Source organism: Bos grunniens, chromosome 12, assembly GCF_055505025.1.
Source record: "Bos grunniens cultivar Pamir isolate PY7600 chromosome 12, Bosgru_T2T1.0, whole genome shotgun sequence".
NCBI lineage: Eukaryota > Metazoa > Chordata > Mammalia > Artiodactyla > Bovidae > Bos > Bos grunniens.
The window spans coordinates 93268866-93289946 of NC_141176.1; the positions used below are offsets into that span (position 1 = coordinate 93268866).

Consider the following 21081-nt stretch of genomic DNA (forward strand, 5'->3'; position numbering starts at 1 on the left):
ACTGTCCCATCCTGGCTGGAAGCAGAGCCCTAACCCCACTCAGACGCCGAGGGTCTGAGCGTCCCGCCTTCCTGCCTCAGGGAGACCGAGGTCCCGTTCACGCCTGCAGACGGGCACCTGGGTGGCTTCTGCCCCTCAAGGGGCCTGGCGGTCCTGGCCCTTCACGGGATCTCCTCTCTCCAGGCAGAGCTCCGCTGCTCCCACTCTGCGAGTGGGCGACCCTCTTTCCGTTTCTGTGCCCACTGAACAGGCTGGGCTTCGGGAACATCTGCGAATGTCTTCAGGTCTTTCCCTTCCACCCTTCTTTCTGGAATGTCGCCCTTCTCTCCCTGCTACAGACCTGGTCTGGGGTCATGCTCCTCCCTCTGTGAACTAACTTCTCACTAAACAAGAATCTTAGGCACATTTCCAGGGATGGGCATGTAGCCGTGAGCTAGCCAAGGGCTCCTGTGAGGGGCCCAGGGAGGGGCAGACACCCCGAGAGGCCTGGGGAGGGGGCTTGTGTGAGGGGCTGACACCCTGAGAGGCCCGGGGAGGGGGCTTGTGTGAGGGGCTGACACCCCTAAAGGCCCGGGGGCTCGGGAGCCCAGCAGCCACAGTGGGACAGTGGGTGGAGCTCCCCAGGAGGAGCACAGAGGGTGGCCCGCCGGGTGGGAGGGCGGGAGGCCACGGCCCTGGGGCTGGAAGCAGGAGGAGGGACTCACTTGCCCCACACTGTGCCAAAGGCACAAGTTCAAGGCTAAAGGGTTTTTATCACATCCAGTTGTGAATCAGGAAGAAGGCAGGATGGTGGACTCTCTCTGGAACCTCAGGGACAAAGGTGTCCTGGCAGCAGCCTAGTCGGGGAGCAGCTCCTCCTGCACCTGGCGTCTTGGAGGCGCACCTGGACGTGGGGCCAGCCGCCTGCCAGACAGCCACCTGCCGGCCAGCACCGCCCCTCCTCACCAACCAGCACTCGGAAGGCTCCGAGCGGCAAGGGGACGGCTTGACTGCAGCCACCCAAACATCTCAGAGAAAAGGAAACCCGACATGCTGCCTCCCAGGATGCACCATGGGAGATGCGTCGTGGGCTCATCAGCCCTCCTCCCAGGGACGTCGCTGCACCAGCTGCACAGCCTGGCGCTCAAGCCTGTTCAGAACCCGTCTGCCCAGAGCCCGTCTCAGTGGGAGAGGCACATTCACACCGGGGTGTGTGCCTACGCTGACCCCACACACACAGGTGCACGCTCACCCTGCAGACCTGCAGGCACGCACCCACAGGTGCAAACCCACTCCTGCACACTTGCATGTACACATGTGTACACTCACCTCTACATACCTGCAGGCAGACCCAACAGGTGCACACTCACTCCTACACACTTGCAGGCACACACCCACAGGTGCAAACTCACTCCTGCACACTTGCACACATACTCACCCCTACAGACCTTCCAGCACACACTGACAGGTGCACACTCACTCCTACACACTCGCACACACACACACATATGCACACTCACCCCTACAGACCTGCAGGCACACACCCACAGGTGCAAACTCACTCCTGCACACTTACACACACACACGTGTACACTCATCCCTCAGACCTGCAGGTACAGACTCAACAAGTGCACATGCATTCCTACACACTTGTAGGCACACACCCACAGATGCACACTCATTCCTGCACACTCGTACACACACATGCACACTCACCCCTACAGACATGCAGGCACACACCCATAAGTACACACTCCTTCACACTTGTACACACACTCAGACACCTGCAAGCACACACTGACAGGTGCACACTCAGGTGCACACTCACTCCTACACACTTGCATGCACACAATCACACTGGTGTGCACACTGATTCTTACACTCCTGCACACAAAGAGATGCACATCCACCAAGCATTATGGGTAGAAGCAGCTAAGATTTGGGGGTTGTGGTCAGAGGTCAAACCCCAACTCTGCCCCCTACTCACCATTTCTTTGAGCAAAAGCCAGGGGTGTGACCCCAACCTCTGCTGTCACCCCGAGTGACTGGCTATTTGCAAAAACCAAACGCCGCCTCCAGGGTGAGCGTGAGCCTCACGAGGACGTTCAGACTGTCTCTGGGGAAGCCCCGTTTCTGGGTATCCTGATTCATCTGTTTACAAATCATGACCTGCCCACTGCCTAGGGTCAGGTTCAGGGCCAAGCAGACCAGCGGTGGGGCCGTCCCGGGTCTTACCGCGTGGCCAGTTTGTGGCAGACGACACCTGAATCGGTGATGACCTCACTCAGCCTCAGCTCCAGGTGGACCTTGCCCTGGAAGGCACAAGGACAGGGGGTCACAGGGGCCAAGAGCAGCGGGGGCTCACGGGCTCCCACCAAGCACTGGTGAGACCTGACCCTGCATTGCATCCATGGCCCATCTACCTGCCCAGCTCAGATCCCAGAGTTTATGTCTGCAGCCCTCCCGCTTTACGATGAGCAGGCTGTTAATGCAAGTGCTGCTTCAGCTCAGATCCCAGAGTTTATGTCTGCAGCCCTCCCGCTTTACGATGAGCAGGCTGTTAATGCAAGTGCTGCTTCAGCTCAGATCCCAGAGTTTATGTCTGCAGCCCTCCCGCTTTACGATGAGCAGGCTGTTAATGCAAGTGCTGCTTCAGAAGAAACAAAAGGAAAAGGCCCTGAGGGCACAGTGTCTGCAGCATGTCCGGCCGCTGCTTGGGCGAAGCTCACTGCACGCTGTGGGCCTCGGGCAGTTCTGCTGCCATCTTGGTGTCTCTGTGTCTGCCGTGAGGCTGGTCGGAGGCCAGGAGCCTCAGCCCTGCTCTTCAGGAAGGAAGTCAGTGCGCATGGATGCTCTGGGAGAAGGGGGCAGGGCTGGAGGAACGCAACTGGGCTGGGGCTGTGTGTGCAAAGGGCCCCTGGCTGAGGACAGTAAGTGGGCAGGACGGACAGGTGGACACAGCCAGGGCATGATCAGGGCTGCAAACAGAGTGGGGAAGACCAGCCCCCAAAAGTCCAACAGGAAGAGCATGGTGTGGGTGCTTCTGTGAGTGAGTGTGATGTTAAACTAGAATGACTTTCCTTAGAACGGAGCAGCACTGGGTAATTGTCTCCAAGTTCCTTTCCTAAACCTCCCACGGACACAGGGGCCATTGGCTGCTTGGCTGCACACATGTGTCCCCTGGGCTTGCTCTGACCCCAACGGGAGCCATGCCCTGACCTCTCCAGGGAGGTGGCTCCAGAACCCCTGCCAGGCTGAGGGCTGGGGTGGTCCCCCTCCCACAGGAGGGTCAGCTGAACCTTGCTCATTAGCTGTGAGCCCAGGCAAGATGTAGGGAGACTTTGCCAAGGGTTCTTGCATTACACTGGTCTGAGAGAAGAGAGACTTGGGGCAGAGCACTGAAAATGCTGACTTCATAGACTTCTCAGTCTTATTTGAGGGGAATAATGACTGAATAGCATCACAGACCCGGTCACATGAAACATCCACTGGGACAGACCAACCTGGCTTTAAATACATGTCAGCAAGTCTAGAAAGCACCGCAGCCACTCTCTGACCACAATGGAAACTGAACTAGAACTCAGTGAGATAGAAAGCTAAAAATAACAAAATATATGGAGATTAAACAACACATTTCCAAATAACAAGAGGGCCAAAGCAGAAGTTTCAGGGGAAAAAAACTTTGAATTTGTTTCTTTTCATAAGTTGACGTGAAATAAAGCATCAAGATTTATGAGACGCAGCCAAAGCAGCATTCAGAGGGAAATTCAAAGCAGTGAATCCAGATATTGGAAAAGATGGAAGGTCTAAAAATCAGTAATCTAAGCTTCCACCTTAGGAAACTAGAAAGAGAGAAATTAAATCTAAAGTGCCAGAAGAAAACAACTTGAATCAAAGCAGAAATCAATGAAACCAAAAACAGGAAATCAATAGAGAAAATACATAAACCAAAGCTATTAAAAAAAAACAAACAGTAAAATTGGTAAACTTCTAACCATGCTAAAAAAGAGAAAGAGGACACAAGTTACTAAAACCAGAAATGAAAGTGAGGCATTGCTGCTGGCTCCAGGAAAGAAGCTGTGGTTCTGACAGTGTGGCTGAGAGCCACGAGGGGGCCACGTGTGCTCACGGCAGCCCACGAGGGCGCACGCAGGCGCACCTGGACTGGGGGGACCTGCGTGGTGTCGGGGGCCCTGCCCAGGTGCGCGGCTGTCACCGGGCGGGGTCCGGGGAGGGACAGGACCCAGACCCGGCGCGTCTGAGCGTAAACAGGCTAAGCAGCACGCCCTGGGCAGCCTCTCCTGTGACTTCCTACGACTCGATAACAACTTCAGAACTAAAAGCTCAGCTTTTTCAAAAAGGCAAGAGCAAGGGAAACCTACACTCGCCACCAGAGCAGCGTCTACATCAGGGGACTGAGCAGTGGGTTTGCCGCGGCTGCAGGTGGCGTCTCTTCAGAACAGCAGTGACGGGAAAGTGTGGACGGAGGCAGCGGGAACAGGAGTAAAGCACGCGTAGCACGCATGTCTGACTGCCTCCCGCGGAGGGGCCTCCCGGCCACCCGAGCAGAGGCGGCCGCTGTCGTCCTCCAGCATCGGCGTCACAGTCAGGACCGCGCCCCCCGTTCTGAGTGATCACAGGCCCCTCCGCCTCCTGCAGCACATGGGGCCTCGGTCAGAATCGACCAAGCGTGAGCACCCTCACCACATCCTGGGCGTCTCAACGCGCCCATGTGCCATCTCCCTGTCACAGGCTGGGCATGGCCCCAGTGGTCACGAGGCGTCCACAGCAGAAATCCTGAGCCCCGGCATACAGCTCCGAGCTCAGTGGAAGCCCTGGGCCCACGAGGAGGCATGTGGACACTGGGCCAGGAGCCCGGGAAGGCCTCGTGGGCTCCCCAGAGGATTCAGTCTGTGCCCCTGCTGTTTGACCCCCGGGAAGGGCTCAAGGGCCCCCCAGAGGATTCGGTCTGTGATCCTGCTGCTTATAAAATCCCACGTGATGGGGAGGAAGCCGAGGCCCAAAGCACCAGGGCCACGCTCTGCTGAGCTCAGTGCAGGCCCCGGGCTGCCACGCTGCTGGCAGAGGCTCTGGTCCTGGAACCAGGCATGGCCTGGGCTCGGGGACAGGCTGACCAGGAGCACAGGCAGGGTCACCAGGGAAGAGAAGATGCAAGCAGGCCCCCCGACGAGCATCTCCTGGACCCTGGACCCAGGCAGCGGCCCTGCTGGGGGGAAGCCCCGGGCCTGGTCAAGGTGGCACTCCCAGTTAACACATGGCTGGGGCACCAGGTGGGCCCTGTGGACGCTCAGGCCACAGGCCCTTCATCACCCCTTCGGTCCTCCTTGGGGCAGGGAGCCAGGACATCGTGGGCGCCTCCAGTAGATAGAGGCCCACAGCCTTAGGTTTTCTCACCTTATTCTCTTTCTGTATTCAATTATCTGTTACGTTCTTTTGCATTTTACATTTTTAAGCTGCACAACTAAGTCTGACGGCAACCGATGGAACAAACAAAAGGAACCACCCAGGAGGACACACCCAGGGCACAGTCTGCTAACCCCTGTTTCCGCTGAAGGCCAGAATCCTGCATCTGCTTCTCCAGCCACGGTCAGGTCTCCTGCACCCCGAGGTACCTGGACCCGTGGGCTCCATGAGCCTCACCTGCACTTCGGAGTCAGCATCCACGTGCTGCAGCTGGAACCACGTGTCCCTGTTGTGGTACTTCTGCAGGTCTTCCTTCTGGATGGCCACCTTTCCTGGAAGACCAGTGCAGGGGAGACCAGTCACGAGGGGCCGATCTGCCCGCCTGACCTGCCCGGCCGGCAGGCTCTCCACCATCAGTGTCAGTCATCTCAGACGGGAGACGGACAATGTGGTAAGGGCACAGAGGCCACTTTTGTCTTGGAAGTGCCACGTCCACCCGAACACAGCCTGGGCCTGGGCGGGCTCCTCCTCCCATGTCACCCAGACTGTGGCTCAGGGGCAGCTGGTGGAAATCTTACAGATCCGGGGGGGCGGCTCTGCCAGGGGTGCTGCCCGGGCCCGGGGCGGGGTGTGGGATGCGGTGAGGGGACAGGAACCCAAGGCAGCCATGTCACAGCCCCTCCTGCCCCAGCATCCATGCTGTGGCACGTGGTGGGTGGTGTCTGCTGAGGACTTTGCCGCAGATACCCTGGAAGTGTGTGCGCTTGCATGAGCCATGGCTGGGAACTCACATGTGTGCACATCTAGTGTGTGTGTGTGCTTGTATGAGCTGCCGCTTAGAACTCACGCGTGTGCACACCTAGCTCATGGGAGCACGCACAGTCGGTTCACACTGTGTGAACGTGTGTGTTTAGCTTATGTAGCATGCGTGCACACGTGTTCCTGTCAGGCCTGCGGAATGAGCCGGTTATCACCTGCCTGGGTCTATGAGTCAGTGTCTCTCGACGTGTGATCACAGGCCCTCTGCATCCAAACAGCTGCCGGGCTTCCTAATGCAAGTTCCCGGGCTTGTTCCAGATGAGAAAGCAGCCTCCAGGGTGGAGGGATCTACAGAGGAGTTCCTCCTGGAATCTGCATTTCCACAAAGTCTGCAGGGAACTCCTAGGGTCCCAAAGTTTGAGGATGCCCACTCTCAACAGCTTTACGTTCCTGACACAGGCTTGGTACTGAGGAGTCAGAACGTCAGCGAAAACATACACATAAATACACGCGTGTGATGTATATTACCTGGTACAGAATCGTAGTGTTTAATATATATCTACAACCATCACGCATCGTTAATTCACCCTTTTCTTTCCAGGAAAGCGCATGGGCAGTTAGCAGATGCGTGCCCACAGCTTGTAGTGACAGAGGGCACCAGGCTGCCCACCTCCCCACACTCCGTGGCCTTGAGCACGGGGACCACACTGTCCACCAGAGGAGGGGAGGGGGAGCCTGGCCACATGAGCACCCTGTACACGTGTGTGTGCACATGATCCACATGTACACACATGTCCCAAATACACGGTAAATCACATATGGAAATAGGAACAATAAAGGACAACATAAAATTAAACATTTTTAAAATTCAGTTGCTTCCTTTTGGAGCTCAGGACACACAGCCTAACTCAGGACCACAGTCTCGTCACCAAAGACGACACTATTGAGCCCAGAGCTGGAGGGCCAGCCCTGCCCTCACCCAGGACACACAGTCCTCCTCTCCAAGGAGGAGGGCTCCATCTTGGGCTTCCGCAAAGATACGTTCCAGCTCCCACGAGACAGGAGCACTGGCAGCCTCACGGGGAGGCCTGCCTCGCGGGTCCCCAAAGCTTCTGTCCCCTTGCTTCATCCAGCAGCTGTCTGGGGGGGCAGGCGGCAGGTCGCTGATGCGGCCCGGTCACTGAACAGGCAGCCTGTCCTGCGAGGCTCCGGGCCTCCTGCCTCGTCAGGCGCCTTGCCTTCCCATCTTTCTGCCTCATGCTTCTCCCAGACGCCATCCCACCAGGCTCCCCAATGATGCGCCCTCCTCTCTGGCTCCCCTGGGAGCTGCTGGTGGCCTCGCTGGGGCCCGGTCCCATCCGCCAGGAAGGGGGAGGTTTGAGGAGAAGGACGCCCTGCTGCTGGGCTTGGGGGCTCAGGACATGCACCCACAATACAGGTGGTGGAGCCAGAGCAGCGAGGAGGCGTCAGAGAGTCCCGCACTCTCCGCAGCCCCTCCTTTGTCTTGACCCTTCTCCAAAACCCACCGTCCCTTCCCTAAGCTATGCTGCTGGCCCACGTCACCAGCTCCTCCTCATCGCTGAGGTGTCTCCCTGCCACATGCGCTTTAAGAGGAATTGAAAATGCTTGTTTCTTCTTGTTAGTCTGTCTTCTGTCTAGTTTTGCAAGGGCAGTCAGAGTACCCAGGTAGGTGAGACAAGGTCTCTGCCCTGCAGTTTTCACACTCTGGACTCCAGACATCGACAGATGCACCTGCCGGGCACAGCCAGGAAGTTAGAAATGAAACAGGGACATGCCATCCCGAGAGCCGGGGGCTGCGGCGCCATCCCCTGCCTGTTCCCCTGCCCGCTGTCCCCGCAGCACGTCAGCACGTCCACCACAGGCCTCCGCTCACCTCCCACCGTCACACGTGGCGGCTCGAGGCCAGGCCTCTGTCCACGTGCACAGTGGATGCAGCACACCTGGCTCCAAGGGTCAGCACCAATCCCTGCTCACGTCGACCTCGCTGGCTCAGCTCTGGCCATGCAGAGCCGAATCCTGCCCACCACAGGCCTCACAGGGCACTGAGGCCACGGCACTCAGAGTCGGATGAGGAGCCCATGCCAGCGAGGAGGCAGAGGGCACAAGGCACACAGCAGCAGAGGCTGCCGCAGAGTGCAGGCCGCAGGACAGCAGAGGACGCAAGTCACAGCCAGGAGGGCCTTCCTCAGTCAGCATCAGCGACCTGCCCCAGGCTCCTCCCCTACCACCTCGCCTTGTTTTGGGGGGCATCTCGCCAGGGCCTGACGTGGGCTCCCCCACCTCTGACACCTGTCAGCAGGCAGAGCCCCCAGAAGACTGCTGCTTCTCTGCTGGGCTCCTACAAAACTCTACCCTTCTCCCCGATGGGAATATGACTTTGAGTCTTGCGTGCATAAAGCCACAAGAAACAAACATTTCTTGGAACTGAATTGGGCAACACATTTCATTGAAAAGGGATAAAGAAATGTTCAGACTCCATAATTAGTTCAGCTGGGTAGGAGGGCTACATTTGAAGTTTGAGATTTTAAGTAACCACAGTGTTTTCCTGGTTTTTTTTTTACTGGAGTAGGGAGCAGTCACATATTTAATACTCAAATGACTTCTATGACTTACACATCAGTACTACTCTTTATTTTTGGAAGTGCTTAATTCAGATTTAAGTGGGTAATACAGAAACACAGAATAAAATCTGAAACATCCAAAAGGATATAAAATACAGCCAAGAATAAGCTTGTCTCTCCCCTGCTACACAGGTTCCACCTTGGGGTCACCTCTGTCACCAGCTGCCAGCCTGTCCTTCTAGAAGCTGACCACGTCAAGAACATATGGACGTGCACTCTTTACATGTCAGAGGCAGTGGGCTGTCCTGGGGAGCACTGACCTGCAAACCATTTAAATGTGCCCAACGTGTCATAATCCATAGATTCGCTGATTGATCTGGGTGACATCAGGTCACTGTATCCCCTGGGCCTCATCCACTCAGGAGAACAGACTCAGGACCCACTTAGGAGGAAAGGCGCAACGGCCTTTCCACCACTAAAACCCCCGAGTGTTATTTCCTGATGGCACTATACCTGCTGGGGTCTATTCAGAAGAGAGAAGCATGTCAGGCAGTTCAAGAAGGGGGATGTGACGGGGGGACAGGGACGGTACAGAGGGCGCAGGAAGGTAGGCAGCCAAGGGTGACACCTTCAGGACAGCAACTAAGGAGGGACAGCTGGATGCTTCCCCAAGACAGGCGGGGCAGACACTCTCGGCACTCCTGTTCCCCTGGCGTCCAGCAGGTGCACGGAGGCAGAGAGAGGAACAAGGGCCTGCAGACTTGAAGGGAAGAAAGAAGGCTTTGCTTACAGAATCTACAGGAAAAGCTAGTAGAGTAGCTGTGTTTAGCAAAACCACAGAATACAAAGTCAGTACGTAAAAATCAAGTCTATTTGTGAACAGAAGCAATGACAGTGGGAACCGAAATTGCAAAGACACTAACACACCCATAAAATGGTGGTTTTATGGCTGAGCTTTTGGTGAACTACAGAGAAATCTTTGTCTACAGCACCAAAAACATGAACACAGGGGCGTATGTATATAAACACACACACACACACACACACACGCATATACACACACACTGCCCACACATAAGCGTGTGTGCATGCAAGATGTGTATGCTGAAAACACATCACAAAACCTTGATGAAAGAAATTAAAGACCCAAGGACGTAGAGAGACATGCCATGCTGGAGGGTCTGAGACTCAATTTTCTTAAAGTGTTAATTCTCCCCAAATTAATCTACAGATCAATGTAATCTCAATTATTTTAGAAATTGAGAAGTGGATCACAAATGTAAATGACAATTCAAAGGACCTAAAATAGCAAAACAAGTTTGGAAAAGGACAGAGCTGATGAGCTCACAGGACCGATTTAAGACTTATTGTGATGATGCAGGATTTGAGACAGTGTGATGTTGGTGTGAGGAAAGGAGTGCACACCAGGGGAACAGAACACAGAGAAGCCACAGCTAGACCCAGGCGTGTAAAGTCAATCGATTCTCAAAAGATGCTAAGGAAATTCAACTGGACATCTATAAGGAGAAAAACAAATCTTGCTACATGCAAAATATACTTGAAATAGATCTAAATATAAGAACTAAAACCAAAAACTTTCTAGAAGAAAAAAACAGAAGATCTTCGCAACCCTGGAATAGGAAAAGAATTCTTAGATATGACACCAAAAATACAAACTATGAAAAAGTTTTTATAAACTGGAGTTTATAAAAATTAAAAACTTTTGCTCTTCAGAAGACACTAGTAAGAAAATAAGAAGACAAGTCAGAAGTTAGAAGGAAATATCTGCAAGTGCACATCTGATAAAGGGCTTGTATCCAGAACACAGTTTAAAAACTGAAAGTCTCAACAAGAAAGCCCAACTAAAAGGGCAAAGATCTGAACAATTTACCAAAGGAGAGATAAGACGGTAAAAAGCACATGGAAAGATGCCAAATAACTCTCCATTATGAAAAAGCAGGAAAACTACAGTAAGATACGACACACATATTAGGATGGGAAAAATGAACTGAAAAAAAAGACACGAGTGTTGGAGAGAATTCAAAACGGCGCATGAGGAAAGCAGTGTCAGTCTCTAACGGGCAAATACTGACGGGATGGAAATCTTTCTCCTTCTCGTTCAGGTTCTCTGGCCTCTGTAACGAAAGAAAAATTAACGAGGGAAAAACAGACAGGTTTATTGACATGTATCTCAGATACATGAGGGGAAGCCTGGCGATGAGTAACTCCAGGAGGCGGCAGCAACTCGGAGCATCTCCACCTAAAGCCAACGGTCAGGGATTTTCAGAGGAGTGATGACACAGAGGAGGAGCTTCAGGGAGTCCGAGCTTCAGGGGGACGGAGACGACAACGGCGCCCACTCCAGTACTCTCGCCTGGAAAATCCCATGGACGGAGGAGCCTGGTAGGCTTCAGTTCATGGGGTCGCTAAGAGTCGGACACGACTGAGCGACTTCACTTTCACCTTTCACTTTCATGCATTGGAGAAGGAAATGGCAGCCCACTCCGGTGTTCTTGCCTGGAGAATCCCAGGGATGGCGGAGCCTGGCGAGCTGCCGTCTATGGGGTTGCACAGAGTCGGACACAACTAAAGCAACTTAGCAGCAGCAGCAGCAGAGGTTCAGAGGGCTTGCTACGTGGGCTCCTCGGGGGTCGCCTCCAGGCTGATCGGGGTCTAGAGTTGTCCCGGGTTGCAGGGCAGAGAGATTTCCATGTGTCTGCTTCTTCTCAACTGCCTTCAGCTCAAACAATTCCTTATGCCAAAGTGGCCTATTCGGGATGGCAAATTCTGCTGTCTTCTAAAGCCTACAGAATGCCCCAGCAAGCTCACTCCTAGGTATTTTCTAAGAGAAATAAAACCATTTGTCAACACAAAGACCTAGACAAGAAAATTTAGGGCGGCTTTGTTCACAGTCACAAAAACCTGGACACAACCCCACCCCCATCTGGTGATGAGTGGGCAAAAGCAGACTGCCCTGCGACAGGCAGAGTGCACAGACTACAGCTCAGGAAACTGGCCTACGGACCAGGGGACCAGGGTCTCACAGCAAACCCCCGCCTTTCACAGAGAAGCTGCAGGACGCCCTCCCCACGACAAAAGTGGGAGATGGTGGGAGGGGCCCCACCAGCCACCCTCCCAGAGCCGGTGGCCCTGACCCGGCATGACCTCCACTACTCACACGAGCATCTCCGCACCCGCCCTGGGGCACCCGGGACCCAGCCCGCCGGGGGGCCCACACGGGGGCTGCACAGGGCAGAACCGGGGGCCGTGCCATCAGATCACAGGCAGACGTGAGAAGCCGGTGACACAGTGCTTGTTTCTGTGACACAAATTTATACCCTAGAATGTGGTTTCTCATCCTGGTAACAACATAATTGCTAGTCATAACTTTAAATTACCCCTGGAGATCAGACAGCCTCTTATTTTTATGGCTGTGAGAACGATTTTGAAAACTCTAAATCTGGTTGCACCCTGACACATCCCAATTTTAAAGCCACCAGGAATTGCTAAACCATGATTTTGCTAGTTATCTTTAAGAATAGCAGGTGCCTTAAACAGAATGATTAATAAACATTTTTGTTGTTCAACTCGCTCAGTCATGTCCAGCTCTTTGCGACCACATGGACTACAGCACGCCAGGCTTCCCTGTCCTTCACCATCTCCCGGAGCTTGCTCAAGTTCATGTCCATCGAGTTGGTGATGCCATCCAACCGTCTCGTCCTCTGTCGTCCCCTTCTCCTCCTGCCTTCAATCTTTCCCAGCATCAGGGTCTTTCCCAATGAGTCAGTTCTTCACATCAGGTGACTAAAGTATTGGAGTTTCCGCTTCAGCATCAGTCCTTCCAATGAATATTCTGGACTGATTTCCTTTAGGATGGACGGGTTGGATCTCCTTGCAGTCCAAGGGATGCTCAAGAGTCTTCTCCAACACCACAGTTCAAAAGCATCAATTCTCTGGTGCTCAACCTTCTTTATGGTCCAACTCTCACACCCATACATGACTACAGGAAAATCCGTAGCTTTGACTAGATGGAACTTTGTTGGCAAAGTAATGTCTCTGCTTTTTAATATGCTGTCTAGATTGGTTACAGCTTTCCTTCCAAGGAGCAAGTGTCTTTTAATTTCATGGCTGCATCACCATCTGCAGTGACTTTGGAGCCAGAAATAAAGTCTGACACTGTCAAAGTCTGCCCGTCTATTTGCCATGAAGTGATGGAACGCAATGCCATGATCTTCGTTTTTTGAATCTGCTGAATTTTAAGCCAGCTTTTTCACTCTCCTCTTTCACTTTCATTAAGAGGCACTCTGGTTCCTCTTTGCTTTCTGGAATAAGGGTGGTGTTATCTGCATACCTGAGGTTATTGATGCTTCTCCCAGTAAACTTGATTCCAGCTTGTGCTTCATCATCCAGCCTCGCATTTTGCTCCATCAGGTAACACGTCACATTCCAAACCCATCGCTCTGTTCCCTTTCCTCCTTGAACAAACCCTGGTGTGTCCAGCAGCAGCTGGACAGAGACACCCCAGCACCGCACAGGGAGCCCAAGGCCATGGGAAGTGCGGTCCGGTGGACACAAAAGAGCCGCTCCCACAGTGACGGTGGATGTAGCATGCACCGAGGGGCAGCCCCTTGCTGACTAGGGTCTTGGCCAACAGTGGTAGCCACGCGGGCACCAGGGAAGGGCCTGAGGGGGCTCCAGGCCAGGAGGCACCAGGCGAAGGCACCTCTTAGTAGAGGCCGGAGCCCATGTCTGGCTTCGAGGAGGAACTACCAGGGCTTGACAGCTGCTAAGGGTTTGTTCGAGCACCATCCTTAGGGCAAAGGTAGCCATGCACACAGGGTGAGCGGCATGAAAGTGCCCCCTGTCTACCCCACATGGAAAACCTTCCGGATCAAGAGTTAAAGGTCCTGCTGGCAGCCCAACCACAGCTCCACCTTAAACAAGTCAAGTTATGAATTGCCTGAGTTCCTGTGTGATCCAGGCCATGCACTTGTCAAACAAACCCTGGTGACCTCTACTTAAAACTCAGCAGTTTCCAAGAATGCGACTTGTTGGCCAGACCCAGTAACCAGCATCTGCATCTTGACAAGTGTGAGAAGCTCTGATCCATGTGCTGGGAACTCTGCTAGATGCTTCCTTAAAGGACCGCAGCGCCAGCACTGCCTTCAGACTTTTTCTGAGGGCCACTAGTCTGGACACAAACACCCTTGACCGGTCATATGTGGGTGGTGAGTGGAGCTAGCTGGGCGCCCCAGGGGCGGGCAGGAGACTGGAGGGTCAGGGGCTGTCAGAGTCAACTGCTCTGCCCCAGAGCAAGCACTGAGATTGCGCCCGCTAGGAGCAGCCAGGCCACCAACGATCAGCTGGATCCTGAGGCTACAGCTGAGCCCGTGTTGTGGGGGCTCGGGTCTAATTCTGGGGCCAAGGGAACTGATGGGGCTTTCCTGGGACAAAGGCGCACCCACCAAATGGGCAGCTCTGGGCTGCTCCCCATTTAAGGTGGGCCTCGCTCTCTCCAGGATGCTGGTGCATCTGGGACCCTGACACCTCCGAGAGCCCCTGAACACCTCTGAGAGTCCTCAACATCCCTGAGAGCACCCAACACCTCTGAGAACACCCCAACACCCCTGAGAGCACCCCAACACCTCTGAGAGCACCCAAACACCCCTGAGAGCACCTCAACACCCCTGAGAGTACCCCAACCCCTGGAGAGCACCCTAACATCTCTGAGAGCACCCAACACCTCTGAGAGCACCTCAACACCCCTGAGAACACCCCAACACCCCTGAGAACACCCCAACACCCCTGAGAGCACCCCAACACCCCTGAGAGCACCCAAACACCCCTGAGAGCACCTCAACACCCCTGAGAGTACCGCAACCCCTGGAGAGCACCCTAACATCTCTGAGAGCACCCAACACCCCTGAGAGTACCTCAACACCCTGAGAGCACCCCAACACCCCTGAAAGCACCTCAACACCCCTGAAAGCACCCACCACCCCTGAGAGCACCTCAACACCCCTGAGAGCACCCCAACACCCCTGAGAGCATGCCAACACTCCTGAGAGCACCCCAACAACTCTGAGAGCACCTCAACACCCTGAGAGCACCCCAACACCCCTGAAAGCACCTCAACACCCCTGAAAGCACCCAACACCCCTGAGAGCACCTTAACACCTCTGAGATCACCCCAACACCCCTGAGAGCACCCCAACACCCCTGAGAGCATGCCAACACTCCTGAGAGCATCCCAACAACTCTGAGAGCACCTCAACACCCTGAGAGCACCCCAATACCCCCTGAGAGCACCCCAACATCTCCGAGAGCACCCAACACCCCTGAGAGCACCCCACACCCCTGAGAGCACCTCAACACCTCTGAGAGCCGCTGAACATATCTGAGAGCACCCCAACACCCCGGAGAGCACCTCAACGTGCCAGAGAGCATCCCAACACCTCTGAGAGCACCCCAACACCCCTGAGAGCACCCCACACCCCTGAGAGCACCTCAACACCTCTGAGAGCCGCTGAACATATCTGAGAGCACCCCAACACCCCGGAGAGCACCTCAACGTGCCGGAGAGCACCCCAACACCCCTGAGAGCACCCCACACCCCTGAGAGCACCCCACACCCCTGAGAGCACCTCAAGACCTTTGAGAGCCGCTGAACATATCTGAGAACATCCCAACACCCCGGAGAGCACCTCAACGCGCTGGAGAGCACCTCAACACCCCTGAAAGCACCCCAACACCTCTGAGAGCACTCCAACATCCTTTGCAGGACCCCAACACCCCTGAGAGCACCTTAACACCTCTGAGAGTACCCCAACACCCATGAGAGCATCCCAACAAGTCTGAGAGTACCTCAACCCCTCTGTGAGCACCCCAACACCTTGAGAACAGCCCCCCCATAGGTGGGTGCTGGGTGTTAGGGATAGGCAGGGGCTGGGGTGGTTGGAGGAGCCCTTGGGAGTCATTTGGGGGCAGGGCCAGGGACCCCACTCTAGCCCTGATGGACGGCTCCGATGTGTTTCCGTGAGCTCATGGGGCATTGCCCTGCACCCGCTGATGGCCAGCCTGGGACAGCCAGCAAGGGCAGGCGAGATGCTGGTGCAGTTCACTGGCTTAGATGGGGTGTCCAGTAGATGTCCCAGTTCCTCCAGAACAAGTCCCCATTCAGAAGAGGCAGAGAAAATGAAGAATACACCTGGTTGGTTGGTAGGGACCTACCTATGATGGAATCCCTCCGGAAAACATCTCGATCAAAAATGTAAAAGGACAGGTGACGGAAACTCCGCGGAATCTCGCAGTAGAAGTCCTCTCCATAGAAAGGGCTAGACAGAGACAGAGGGACAGGGTTAGACTCTGTGAGCCATGCCCCAGTCCTGGGGGTACCGGGGCCGGGGTGTCGTCAGTCCTGGGGTGTCATCCTAGGGGGATCAGTCCTCAGGGGTGAGCACAGGGTTGGGCCATCATGGACCCAGGCCACTCCCTCTTGGTCAAGGGGAAGCCCACAGTGTCTCTTCGTGGGGACAGAGTTGGGAGCATTTTTCCAAAATACAGGAAGCTGTGGACGGTGGGGAGCAGGGTGAGACCTCCTCACGTGCCTGTCAGACTGTCTCTCCTCTCTGGGCCCCAGAGGCCACGCAGCCCGAGCCCCCTGCTTGGCACCTTTGCCCGGGCATCTCTGCACGCGGGTCATAGAGGCACTGTTGCAGGCTTCTCCAGATAGAGGGAATGTGCAGCCCAGGGACAGTTGGCCTGAACTACCACTGTATGACGAGGGTTTAATACCGGCAGCCCTGAGGTCAGCCAGACTGCCTTCCTTGCTAATTATAGGGAGAAGTTCAAAAGCAGATTCCCCTTTCCCTGAGCCCAGATGCGCAACCACCTCCCTCTGCCAGCAGAGTCATTTCCCACCCCCCACCCCCCAACACTGCGCCAGGATGGCACCGCCCCGCCCCTACCAGGGCCAGCCTCGAAAAAGAACCCGGTTTTCCCCTTTTGTGCTGTTCTATGTCCAAACACGGGCATCCGTTTCCCAGGTCTGGGGGAGGGGAGGGCGGGAGCCATGGAATAGAGGGGAGCCTCTTATGAGCCCCAGATGCACCCCAGGGCAGCCCACACAGAGCCCAGGGGTCCAGAAGTGGGCTCAGGACCACCCTGCAGAGCAGCGAGAGCCGGAAGCCAGGCAGGTAGGGCCAGGTCTCCAAAAAGGGCACCAGCCAGATTAAACAGCTCAGCGTCTGGCTGATAATCACGCATTGGTTAAACCATTCCCTAAAATCTGGAGTGAAATTCATTAAGCCAAACACTGTATCCAAGCATCTACAGGAGAAGAGTCAAGAATGGAGGTGACGACATCCACAGGGCCAGTGCTACAGGGCGGTGGTCTCACCCCACCCGCAGGCTGCCCCAGGGCTGGGAGGCCCGGCCAGCCCCGGGCATGATCTCGCTCAGCTCCCAGAAGCAGCAGAAACCCCTTCTAGCTTCTTTGGAGTCCCTCTTGCACTTCCTCTAAACGGTTTTAAACTCCTTTAAAATCGCCAGGCAGCATGGCCCTTGGTGCCTGCGAGTGTGCATTACGACAGCTTCTGTTTGAGGCTCCCAGATCCTCTCCAGAAGCTCAGGTTCCCCCAGTTGGGGGTCACGGCCAGAGCGCAGGACGGGCCGGCTTCCGGAGAGAAAGCCGCTCCATCCACACAAGGACGTGGACAGTCAGCAGCATCCCTCCGGCCGCTGCTCACATCTGCATGAGACTGTGGGCAGGGCCCGTGGCCAGGGCAGCTCCTCTCCCCTCCCGGACTGTCTTCCTGCCTGGAAGCCCCTGCTCACGTGGGGTTCATTACCCGGCTCACACCCCACACTCCCCAGGGAAATCATGTGTTCTCACCAACAAGTCACACCTAGACTGTCCTTTTAGGCCACATTTCCTAAAGCAACTGAAGCCACCAGATCCCAGAAGCTTCAGAAAGGCCCTGAGGGAAGGAGGGTGTCGGTGAGACCCCTGGGGGTGAGGGGGCGGCAGCCTGGGAAGCCCTGGGGGAACCCAGGGGGGTCCCATTAACCCGACCCCTAGACTGCCCAGCCCGCAGGCCCACAGGGAGGGACTGACTCCTCAGAGGGGTGCACGGGGTCCACCCATGGTCTCTCCTGCAGGGTCCCGGCCTGGCCAGGGCCTGGACACTGTGGTCAGCAGGGCATCTGGGAGCTCAGAGAGAAGCCCCCCATCCTGAGACTAAGGGGCTCAGGGAGGATGGAGACAGGTGCTGGGGGGATGCTCTGAGCTGCAGGCCCGCCCTGGACCAGACAGCCCCAGGACTATGGGGGGAGGGGTCCCCATCAGGGCCCCAGGACTGTGGGAAGAGGGTCCCCCTGAGAGCCCCTGGGACTATGGGGGGAAGGTCCCCCTCAGAGCCCCTGCAACTGTGGGGGGATCCTCTCAAAACCCCTAGGACTGTGGGGGGTCCCCCTCAGAGCCCCCAGGACTGTGAAGGGAGGGTCCCCTCAGAGCCTCCCAGGACTGTGGGGGGGTCCTCTCAGAGCCCCTGGGACTGTGGGGGGAGGGTCCCCTCAGAGCCCCCTAGGACTGTGGGGGGGGGGTCCTCTCAGAGCCCCTGGGACTGTGGGGGGAGGGTCCTCTCAGAGCCCCCCAGGACTGTGGGGGGAGGGTCCCCTCAGAGCCCCCTAGGACTGTGGGGGGGGTCCTCTCAGAGCCCCTGGGACTGTGGGGGGTCCTCTCAGAGCCCCCAGGACTGTGGGGGTACACCCACTCCAGGTGGTATGGAACGTGTGGACCTGAGACCTGCATTTATGTCAAAAATATTTTAAGCTTTAACTTGAGAAATTAGAGAGAAAAATGCAAGCAAAGAAGATACTATTTGTACAGTCTCATAATGTCAGTTGGTGTTTTCTAGTCAACAACTTGGTTTTCATTAAAAACATCTGAGAAAATGACGTCTTTCCCCTCAAACCACAGACTTCCTCTCCCCCGTCACACCCTAACCCCAAACAGCTTCTCCCTCGGAAGACTGCAGAGGCCCTTCTGGGTCTAGTCACTCCCATCACACAAAGCTCTATTTTCCGAGCAATTTGCATCTCTTGGAAGGAACAGAAGGACCCTCTCAAGTCACTGACCCTCATGCTCCCTCTGACTGCAAACCGGAAGCTCGCGCCCACCGGCTAGGGAACAGCCTTTCATTCGGGAAAGATCTTGGCAAGAGCGGCAGACCGAGATTCTGTAATTACAGCCCAATCGATGCGCTAGCTCCTCCTCCCTGCGGTCCAGAAAGAGGTTATTTAAGTAACTTCTAATTACGTAAAAGGACAATACCTACAAACAAAAGAACAAACCGCCACTGTGATCCCACTGCTCAGAAATAATAGCCACACTGGCCTTTAGGTCCTCACACTCCAGGTAATTTTTAGAGCATCCCAAGGTTTAAGCAAAAAGGCATCTTACTATGAACGCAACTTTGTAACCTGCCTTCCTTGCTTGACAGACACAACCCAACAAGGGGGCAGGACGTGCCCGCCTTGCACTCGGCAGGGCCCGGGCCAGGGCTGCAGAGCCAAACAGTCACGCGGCCGAGGCCTGGAGGGATGGGGGCGTCCGGGCAGGAGGCACGGGACACCTAACAGAGCCGTCCCTGGGGGAGGCGAGGGTTGGAGCAGGAGCCCCTTCCGACCTGCCCCGGGGAGCAGCAGACAGTGTCACCCTCAACACGATCACTTATGTGGACCAATGGAAATGAAGAGCGGCCACTTCGTGCAATACTCCTGCAGAGGACTAGACCAACCCAGCACTGAAGTGAAAGTCAAAGTCGCTCAGTCGTGGCCGACTCTTTGCAACCCCAGGGACTACACAGTTCATGGAGTTCTCCAGGCCAGAATACTGGAGTGGGTTGCCTTTCCTTCTCCAGGGGAGCTTCCCAGGGATCAAACCGAGGTCTCCTGCATTGCAGGCAGATTCTTTACCAACTGAGCTATGAGGGAAGCCCCTCAAGAGCTCTGTTTCACTTTGTGTGTGTGTGCCCATGGCGTCAACATGCTCCTTTTACTGGATAAGGTGATGGGTTCCTCCAGGGGCAGACTTCAGCCCCATCTGCCCCAGCCCGGGGACCCCAGGATGCCTCGCAGGCGCACCATGGCCCCGAGCAGGGAGCCATCCAGCCCCAACCCTGATGACCCAGGTTCATAGAGCCTTAACATTTAAATCAAAGGTAAAGAAGTGATGACTTGTCATTTAAATGATTAAAAAGTATGGCTGTAAGAAGTTAAATGTGAACCAGTCCACTTGCAACATCAGGAAGATGCTGCTTTTGGGAGAACGGTAACCATTCCCAAATCACCTGCTGGAGGTGGCCTGGGGTGGACAGAGGCTGGTTCTCCCTGAGGCATCTGACCCTGCGAGTCCCCGAGGACATGTGAGCACGGGTCCTGCACCAGACATGCAGGAGGGAAGGCAGGAGCCGTGAGCCAGGGCGTGGGTGGGCAGCGTCCGGCAGCCCCAGGGTGTGGGGGCTGCCGCACAGGCAGGCCCAGCCTGAAGCCAGGGAAAGGAGGGAAGGGGTGAGTGTCTTCACTCCACTCCTCACGCTCCAGCTGCACCTCAGGCTGTGGAAGGACAGAGCACACTGGGTGGGCTGACCCGCCCAGGCGGCCGAGCTCCCTCTGATACCTCCCCTGGATGGGGCGCCAGACCCTGCGGGCTGTCGGGTTAAGACCAGACCAGGGCTCTTTGATTCTACAGCAACTTTATCAAACAAACAACCAAACACCAAGGTGGTTACTGGAGGAGATTTGGGAGTTAGGGCCACGACACAGCAAGGCACGCAGCCGCCTCGGGGGGCAAGGCTGAGCCCCAGAGCCCGTCTGCGTCAGTGGCCTGTCCCAGGGGCGACGCCCTCCTGGCCTCGCGGGCACGCTCCCCTCCCTCACAGCCACCGTCTGAGTCTGGGCCTGTGCCTCTGGGCGCTGCCCTCAGATGTGGCCCCTCAAGGGCTGAGCGGCATCCAGACGCCGCCTCCTTCCTGTGACCTTTCAGTGGCTTCTGGCCTTAGGAATTTCCACGGGGTGTGTCCAGCAACCCCTCCACCTTCTGTGTCTCTAACCCTCTCTCACCCCTTTCATCCCTTTATGTCTCTGGGTATCTTTCAAATGTAATACCTTCAGTTTACCAATTTTCCCTTCGGCTATGTCTAATCAGCTATTTGACCCATTCACTGAGTTTTTCATATCAATTTTTGGGATCTTCATTTCTGGACATTCTATGTGAACTTTTCCCAGGGGTTCAGGTGCTCATCACTTCTTATCCTGCTGCTGTTTACGATCCTGT

The 21081-nt window shown here is 55.5% G+C and overlaps 1 protein-coding gene across 4 annotated transcripts in view; it reads right to left on the reverse strand.

The window, feature by feature from the left end:
• The window catches only part of RASA3 (RAS p21 protein activator 3), an 82555-nt gene that overhangs the window by 24732 nt on the left and 36742 nt on the right, over positions 1 to 21081 (reverse strand). For 3 of the 4 annotated variants that reach the window (XM_086328733.1, XM_086328732.1, XM_086328731.1), the window contains exons 3-5: positions 15975 to 16078; positions 5641 to 5735; positions 2215 to 2291 (exon numbers count right to left, since the gene is read on the reverse strand). In XM_086328733.1, the coding sequence (XP_086184859.1) occupies positions 2215 to 2291; positions 5641 to 5735; positions 15975 to 16078 (276 nt within the window). The remainder of the gene's footprint in view (positions 1 to 2214; positions 2292 to 5640; positions 5736 to 15974; positions 16079 to 21081) is intronic. The other variant, XM_086328734.1, reaches the window with a different exon arrangement.